The sequence below is a fragment of the Lycium ferocissimum genome, chromosome 5 (genome assembly GCF_029784015.1).
Source record: "Lycium ferocissimum isolate CSIRO_LF1 chromosome 5, AGI_CSIRO_Lferr_CH_V1, whole genome shotgun sequence".
NCBI classification, from domain to species: Eukaryota; Viridiplantae; Streptophyta; class Magnoliopsida; order Solanales; family Solanaceae; genus Lycium; species Lycium ferocissimum.
The window spans coordinates 68,827,248-68,836,600 of record NC_081346.1 but is presented as its reverse complement, the minus strand read 5'-3'; the positions used below and the strand labels follow the sequence as shown (position 1 = coordinate 68,836,600).

At 36.0% G+C, this 9,353-nt stretch overlaps 2 protein-coding genes across 2 annotated transcripts; both read right to left on the bottom strand.

Annotated features, from left to right (window-relative positions):
• Positions 1–1,000: 1,000 nt before the first annotated feature.
• On the bottom strand, positions 1,001–4,555 carry LOC132057979 (uncharacterized). Its single transcript, XM_059450554.1, has 2 exons — positions 4,118–4,555; positions 1,001–1,126 (listed from the first exon to the last, which is right to left on the bottom strand). The coding sequence occupies exons 1-2, from the start codon at positions 4,553–4,555 to the stop codon at positions 1,001–1,003; spliced, it is 564 nt and encodes a 187-aa protein (XP_059306537.1).
• A 1,617-nt stretch (positions 4,556–6,172) lies between these two features.
• Positions 6,173–7,047, bottom strand: LOC132057978 (uncharacterized). Its single transcript, XM_059450553.1, has 2 exons — positions 6,585–7,047; positions 6,173–6,432 (listed from the first exon to the last, which is right to left on the bottom strand). The coding sequence occupies exons 1-2, from the start codon at positions 7,045–7,047 to the stop codon at positions 6,173–6,175; spliced, it is 723 nt and encodes a 240-aa protein (XP_059306536.1).
• Positions 7,048–9,353: the final 2,306 nt, after the last annotated feature.

Below are 9,353 nucleotides of genomic sequence, written 5' to 3'. Positions count from 1 at the left end.
CTTAAGAATCTAAACTTTCTAAACAAAATTTGAATAGAAAACGGCGTTTTTGAGGTGGAGCTGTTATGTTTTTAGCTTCAATGGTGGAAAGGGATTTTTTAAAAATAGAAGTGGGGGACCAGTGGTGTTGGAGCCGTCGTTTATGGGACTCTATACGCAAAGATTTTATTATACTAAAGGAGAGGCAAATCCTTTATATATGTATTATATCTCAAAAATAAATCTAAAATATATTTGAATTTACATCGAAATTTGATGTGTCAAATTTCCTTTATCAACATGTCATTTGGCTATCAGTTTATGATCAATATAAAAAAGGAAAATAATTAGCTAAGGGTAACTTTTTCCTAAACGTAAGGTAATCCATTATTTACCCATAAATCATCCATGATACCGTCAGGAATATCTCAATAACCCATTATTTGGTGGGTTTATTTTGGTGTGAATGAGATTCGAATCCCGACCTTTAAGTTGGGTTATGAATAAAAAATTAAGGGATGTCAAACCACTCTATAACATCGTTGGGTCTGAATTTGTTTGATTATTATAGAGAATTGCTGTTATATACCTATAACAGCATTTGCCATTTAAATAATAGTTGGTTGTTATAGGCAAAAAATATGCATAAAATCATGACTAAGTAAACATTAAAGAAAGTTAATATAATTTCAATAAATTCATAAATCGAATGTATATAGTTTAAGCGCCAAGGCACACATTTTAAATTTACAATATTTAAAAAATTAAATTCTATTAAGATTAGTGGGAGAAATTTTATTGTAGCTTGTTTCGTAGAATCCAATCTCTAGTGGTGATAAAATTCTTGAATTTACGAAGATTTTCATCTAAATTTTTCGAAGAACGGTATCCAATTGCTTTCCGGAAGGGACCCAGAGTTGAACCGTTGAATCTTCTAATCCAGTCAAGTAACAATAGGTTCTTCTAATCCAGTCAAGTAACAATAGGTTGAGGTTTTTCGTCAACACTTTCATTGTCGACTTCAGCTTCCATATTCTTGAGCTTGTTCTCCCACTCCAATGACAAGAGCAATAATCTCTTCATCAGTGAAAGCTTCAATGATTGGAAGTGTTGCATCAAACTTCACATATGAATTATATATAATATTCTGTCATAAATATAGTATATTAAGGTATCAAATTAAATATTTGGTCAAAATTCATACTACTTAATATTGACAATCATAGATATTTTATTTTTTATAAAGATTGTTAATAATTATATTACAAAAAAAAAAAAAAGCGGATAGTCGTTATATGGGGTGATTTTACAAAGAGCATATTGTTATAAAATTGATTGTTGCTGTTATAGGTAAAATGTTGTTATAGAAAAGTAAAATATAACATAAAAAATCGATTTCGAAAAATCTTAGCTGTTATAGAGAGGTGTTGCTATACGCGGATGCCGTTATAAAGAGGTTTGACTATATTGGAGGAAAGAGAAGAATTATTTGAGTATAAACAAAAAGAAAAACTTTTACATTAGCTTAAAGAGTTGGGAAGAAAATAAGTCATCGCGCTGCAATCGTTCAGTTTCAAATTTTGATTAATTGATTAATTTTTGGACTAAATAATTTTTTATTTATTCGCGCATTTATTTGGCGAAGGCACAAGCTCATTTCATTTAACACTGAATCATCGTATTTCGAACTCTCCTTCTCCTCTCTTTTTTTTTTTTTGTCTTCTAGAATAGAGTCGTGTGATTTGCTTTTTCTTGGTATGAAGCTTGTTGAAATTTGAAGTGCCGCCATTCGAACAGGTTAAGATAAAATCATTTTATTATTGGAGATATAATCTAATACCTTAGATAATGTGAGGGAATCATTAAAGGCACACAATGAATAAAATTTTTGAGAAGATAAGATGACGAAGGCAAGTTTGATTCGATTTCTACTTTTGTATTCTTGATTTAACATGCCCCCAATTATTTTATACTTTTCAGAATTATTGTTTTGCAGAATCATAAAAGCCTTCTATACTGTCATTTGTCAAGTTGCAAACCCGTGTCCTCAAATTCCGACAAGGTGATTTTTCAATTGAGATCAATATTTACGTGAAAGATGCATGTTATACATTTATTGAGTTGATATAGAATAAGTTTTTCCGTTGCGCGGTACCTCATCGTTGACACATCAAAGCCTAAATCTATCGTATTTCTTGCGTTGTTCAACAAAATCATTTGTTGGGCAACATAAATATCTCAAGATTTTTGTACAAATAAAACAAAAATTAAAGATAAAAGATATCTCATTCAATCCAAATGAAGATATAAAGTTTATAATAGTGAACTTGTCATCAAATTTATAGCTCATCTTAATACTGAGTTGGCAATTAAGTATTTATATATATTTAATGAATTTTCTAATGCAAATATTAGGTCTAACAAAAGCTTATTGAAATTGCCCGAAGCCGTAAGTAACACTCTACCTCTACCCCTGCGTATAAGTGAGTTGAAACTAATTGAGTAATATGTTGGAACCGTAGTGGGATGGATAGAATCATTTCATCCTGAAATAGATATTTCGTATTCAAATTCTAAGAATGAAAAGAATCCTAGATCTTACGTGACACAAATCCGAATAAATCAGAGCCCTATAAAATGAGTATTGAATATTGTGCTGAAAACTAAATATTACTCTCTCAGTCTCAATTTATGTGACTCTCTTTCTTTTTGAGTCTGCCTAAAAAAGAATGACACATTTTGATATTTAGTACTAGTGACTTTTTACTCCATATTGATACTGACTTTTTACCTACCCAAAGAAATGACATTCTTGTGTGGGAACAAATTATGGGCATGCACGTACTTCGTTTCAGCTATCATATACTTCATCGGTTTCAATTTATTTGTCTAATTTTTCTTTTTAATCCGTTAATAAAGAATATCTCTTTCTTTTTCTTGGTAACTCTTTAATTCTAATTTTCCATACGACATGTTTAAGACCAAAAGAATAAAGTGACATTTTGGTACATTCCACCTATCTTTAATTTAAGACCACACTCTTCAAAAATCTTGTTTACTTTTTAAAACTCCATGCCAAGTCAAAACCAGATAAACAAATTGAAAGAGAATAATATTTATGAAATATTTAAGATAGTATTGACACAAAGCTAATGTTTCCGTTTCAAGATTTTTCATGTACTTTTTTCTCTAGAATTTCCTAGACACTATAATTTGTGACCCAAATACTACACACTCATGTTCTTTATATTCCCACTAGTGAATTTGTCGAGCTTCGTGCGGTCGTAGAAAATCAAAATATGATAGATAACTATTATTAAATTTTCTAATTGAAAAAATCAATCTTAACTCGTTGATTGATTTTTTTTTTCTTTTCCATTCTCTAATTGTAATACTATCTATTATTCTAATTATTTTTCAAGATTAATACCAAATGGGAAAAGAAAACTGGCCTCAACATTACAATATCGAACACTTGACTCTCCTTAGTTTTGACCTTCCCATCTATGTCACATGACATTGGTTTAGTAAAAACTGACAATTAAAATATCTCATCTTAATTATTTTATAAAAATTTCTAGTAGTATGAAATGATTAATAATAAGGGTATAATAGGTATGAAAGAAATGATTAATAATAAGGGTATAATAGGTATGAAATAATAAATTATCTCTTAGTTTTCCTCTACAAGAAAAAATAGACATTTATTTTTAGTATACATGGCAAGTAAAAATGGACGGAGGAAGTAGTAAAATCAGCTATGGATACAACGGGAAATTTTCACGATTTCCCTTATTCAAGGGTGGTATTTTTTTTTTTTTTTTTTTTGGTAAATAAACAAATTGTATTAACCAAAATTGAGAATTACAAAGCCAAATAGGTATAGACCACCTATTTCCAGGGTTTGAAAGACTACAGCGACCTATGACCACGTAGTGTCATGGCTGCTACTACATCTACACACTAGGTGTACTTCTATCACTAATACAATCTACACAATTCAAGCAAAAACAAAGAAACTAGGAGGAAGCAGCAGGCCGTTACATCAGGGCATGGTGTTGAGTGTCAACAGTGGCTGATGCCACTTCTTGAGTGTCCTTCCCTGGATATGAATATGAACTGCAACCTCTCTTCAAACTCTATCCAATTGAAAGAGTCCCTTCTGGAATCGAATGCCATTCCTCTCTCTCCATATGATAGCAACACACATAGCAAACACAGAGCTGATAATTGCCCCACTGCCAGACTTCTTTTTGGCGTAGCTGCATACCCATTGCACTTCATCTTGCCACTCCCCGATAGCTCTGTGGAAACCTAACCAACTCAGCAGCCTTTGCCAAAAACTACTTGTAATATGACACCTAAAGAACAGGTGATCAACTGTTTCCATTGCAGAATCACAGAAGGCACAGGTTGGTGGGACATGGATGCCAAACTTGAGGAGTCGCTCCACTGTTGCTAGCCTTCTCAAGATTGCCAACCAAAGAGTAAACTTGTGTCTGGGATGTATGTTCGGGTGTAAAACAATGCTCTTCCATGGCACTTTCTGTAGTTGAGGAATCAGTGATAGATACATGCTTTTGATGGAGAACTTTCCTCCTTTATTACAGATGCTAGTTTAGTACCAAAGTCCCCTTGTAGACTAGTAGATTGTAAAACATACTCTCTTGCGTCAATAATTTTCCTTACTACCCGTATAGCCGATTTTGGAATGGTGCAAGCATCTCTTTGACGCATGCTTCAAATAATAACGAATCCATTTAATCCAAAGACAATCCTTCTTCTCAGATATGGCCCAAAGTTGCTTCACTACCGCTGCTTTGTTCCATAGACATAAGTTGATTACATTTTGACCCCCTGCTGCTTTGGGGTGACAGGTCCTGTCCCATGAAACAAGAGCTTTCTTAGATAAAGTAGCAGTTCCCGTCCATAAGAAGGTTCTGCACACGGCTTCAATCATTTTCATAACTTTCTTTGGCGGACAAAAATCGAGCCCAATAGGTTTGCATACCAAAGATCCTTTGCTTTATCAACTGGGCTGCAAAGACGCAAAGAGAGCATTTAGATGACCACTTAATTCTATCCGTAATCTTCTCCACCAGTGGAAGGCATTGACTGATAGTAAGTTTCTTAGATGATATGGGAACGCCCAAGTATTTAAAGGGGAGCGTTCCTTCAGTGCTAAGTATCTCCTGCTTCAGGTCATTTTGTACTCCAGACATATAGATGGAGCTTTTATCAGCATTGGCCTGGAGTCCAGAGGCAGATGAGAATCTGGAAAATGCTTCTTGGAGTAACTTGATAGAAGGAAGATCAGCTTTGGAGAACATCAATAAATCATCTGCAAAGCAAATGTGGACCACCCCTAGTCGTTTGCACCGAGGATGGTATTTGAATAGTGGATTTGAAGCAAGTAAACTGAAATCCCTTTGTAAGTATTCCATAGCAATCACAAAGAGGCAAGGTGACATGGGATCACCTTGTCGAAGCCCTCTTTTCCCCTTGAAAGGCTTTGTTAGTCCACCATTTATAACCAATGTATAGGAGACTGAAGAAATACATTCCATAATCCACTTAATAAACTTATGTGGAAATCCAAGTTCAGCCAGCATATGATGTAAAAAGCTCCATTCAATGGAGTCATAAGCCTTCTCAAATCTACTTTCATAACACATAGGAGATAGTCCTTCCTAGTGTACCATTTGAATAGTTCATGACTAAACAAAATATTATCAACAATGCTCCTACCTTCAATGAATGCAGATTGAGAGGGGCTAATGATGGTACCAATGACAGACTTGATCCTATTAGTAAGGACTTTAGTAACAATTTTATAAAATGTAGTGCAACAGGCTATAGGCCTGTAGTCCTTTACTTAGGTGGGATTTGGAATTTTAGGCACTAGGGTGATGGCAGTGCCACTGAAGGCTTGTAACATTTTTCCAGAGTGAAAGAATTCCTTGGTAGCTCTCAGAATTTTCTCTTTAACCACCCTCCCCATTCCTGGGAAAGAACTCTATAGGATAGCCATCTACACCAGGAGCTTTATCATGAGGCATCTCCTTTATGGCACTTAAGATCTCCTGGTCAGTTACTGGTATGATCAAGGCACATTTCTGTGCATACGATAGACAGGGTCCATTCCTGATGGTAACTGAATTAGGACAAGGAAGTTCTGTAGCAGCAGCACCCATTAAGTTTGTGAAGAATGAGAGGAATTCACCTTTATCTTTACCGGATCGATAAGCTTGTTGCCATTTGCATCACAGATGGAAGTAATGGCATTTCTACTTGCTCTAATCTTACACTGAGCATGAAAGTACCCTGTATTTGCATCCCCACACGTAATCCAGTTGGCTCTGGACTTTTGCCTCAGTGCTTGTTCCTCTACATTGCTCCATTTTGAAATTTCTGCAAGCAAACTTTTCTCTTGCTCTACCAACAGCTGATCAACTGGGCGGTTAATGAGAGTCCCTCGGGTTATATCAAGGTTCTATCTAGCAGTCTGCAGTCTCTTCTCATACGAGGCCAAATAAGCATTCGTTACCCTTTTAAGCTCCCCTTCAAGCATTGTAATTTCCTCCACAATTTAAACATATTTGTACCATCATGATCTTGGGCCCACACATTAGATAAGATAGTTGCAAAATCAGGGTGGTTCATGACAGTGGAAAACAGTTTGAAAGGTTTAGGATGAATATTAACTTGGGGTCTAAACTGGATAAGAATGGGAGAGTGGTCAGACACACCCGGGTTCAGGAATTCAGCCTCCACATGCCCATATGATTGGAGCCATTGAAGATTTCCAAAAACCCAGTCAATTTTTGAATATACTCTACTATTGTCCTGCTGCTTATTACAAAAGGTGAAATGCCATCCGGTTGATTTCAGTGGGGTTAATTGCAATGCATCAATGCAATCCCGAAATTCCTGTGTCTCAGAGAGAGTAATTGGGGACCTAAGTCTGTCCTTAGAAGAAAGAACATTATTGAAATCACCACTAATAAACCAGGGCCCTTGAATTGAGGAACCAATCTGAACTAAATCCCTCCATAAAATTTGTCTCATTTAGGCATCATTTTTTGCATAAACTACAGTGAAAGAGGTACTAACGCCAGCAGTAGTGTTCTCAACCTTGCAATGTATACATTGTTCGGTGACCACAAGAATATGCACTTGCACATGAGGTCTCCATAATAGCCATATTCTCCCATTATAGGCCATTGGATAGTTGCAACAGTGGTTCCACCCTTGTGCAAGTTTCCTCATAATATTTTGTGACTTATGTTGTTTTATTCTCGTTTCAAGATGTACTCAATAACATCCACTTTATACACAGAAGAGTCTTACCTCTTTTCTCGCTCTGTGTGGCCGATTCACCTCTAATGTTCCAAGTTGTAGCAATCATGGGGGATGAAGGCAATCAGATATTACCGGTTGTGGAGCTTGTGGAAGAGGCAGCTAAATGAAGACGTCAAATGTATTAGTAGTCACAACATTGGCCATGGGCATTTCATTCAATGCTTCCATCTGGACAATTTTAACATGTTCACCAGGTCCTCCTACGGTGGCACCAGTCGAATTATTAGCAGCCGATTCAATGGACACTGTAACACCCCGTATCTTTGACCTAAGCTTTAACCATGATCCTAGACTCGAAAAATCAGATAAAGAATGTAGGGAATTGATATTTTTTCGTTCGGTCGTGATATGGTGGTTTACGCCCATGAACAAAGGGTCGTATTCCAATTTATGCCCATGAACGAGTGTTCGTAAACCGAAAACCAAGAATTTACGAACATTCTGGAATTTGACATTTTGAGGTCATATGGTTAAATACGGATCGTATTTCACTTTACGGCCCGTATTTCAAAACTTGTTTGGAATTTGAGAAAACTTCCTTGATGAAAGTTGTAGAGCATTGAAATACCTTTCCAACGGTATCTTACGGGGGTCAAACGGACATACTGTGCAAGAAGTTATGGCCATTTTACCGAACAGAGGCATCTTGTCCATATTTCAAAATACGGCCAATTTCAAAATACGGCCCGTATTTTGAAATACGGCCGTATTTAACCGGGCGAAAAATTTATTTTCCAGAACAGTATATATTCGTCCATATCGCTCTAATCATTATTTTTCACTCCCTCAAGCCCTAGAACGACTTCCTACCCTCTCCCTTCATCAAGAACACCAAGGTAAGCCTATTCTAATTATTCCAACTCAATTCTAACATCTATCCTTGTAATCTAAACAAGAAATTATCATTCTAAAACTAGGTTTTCAAGAAAACCCATCTCAAGGTTCAAGAACTCAAGATTTTGGAAATCTTCTTCAAAGCTCAAGTCTTTAATTCAAGTTTTGGAGCAATTAAGGTATGTAGAGTTACTATCTACGTGTGGGAACATCATTGTTCTTCCCCACGCCTCAAAATCCATAAAATTATGATTTCAATACAAAACTAGGGTTTCAATACCATGCTCATGATAACCCTAGGTCCATGTCCATGATTATATTATGTATGAATTGTTATAATTCCATCATTGTGTTCTTAATATTTCTTTATGATTATTGAGAATCCGTCCATAATCTATGAAAACCCATATCTTGTATTCCATGGGTTCTTGCATGCATGTTTTTGAATAAAAATGCTTATTTCATGAATATCCTATATGCCTACAAGTTTTCATGCAATTGTACTTTATAACTATGTCCATACCATGACTCAAGATACATACATGCTAAATACAAGTTATTTTATGAAACCATATTTACAAGTTATTTCATGAAACCATGTTTACAAGTTATTTCGTGAAATCATGATTACAAGACAAGTACAAGTTAATTCACGAAAATCATGGGCTTCTTAGCCAACTATATTATGTTAATGTTTTGGGAGTTGCACAAATTACGAGAAGGCTCGGATAGCCCGAAACTACGTAGCCACCGTAGGACAAGGATCGCTCCGCCCGGATAAGACGATACCTTAATTTTACACTAATCGAATGGATCCATCGCACGATACCACCTCATACCCTCGGCAAGGTATGGGGGCTCTCTTTAGGTCCGGCGAGGTACCGTACTCCACGTACCCACGTGGTGATTTACTACCTTATACTACGGCAAGGTATGAGGGCTCTCGCCGGTCCCGGCGGTACCGGACTCACGTACCCACGTGGTGATTTCACGTATCGGTTTATGAAATGCTCTCCCTACTTATCATGTTTTACTTATGTTATATATATATGTACTCATGTGCTCACGCTCGTGTTCGTATCCCGAGTTTTCGATTTCGACCTCTTATCATGTTATTTCATGTCTCATGTTATTTCATTCGGTTGCTTTACATACCAAGACATTCAATGTCGACGTCC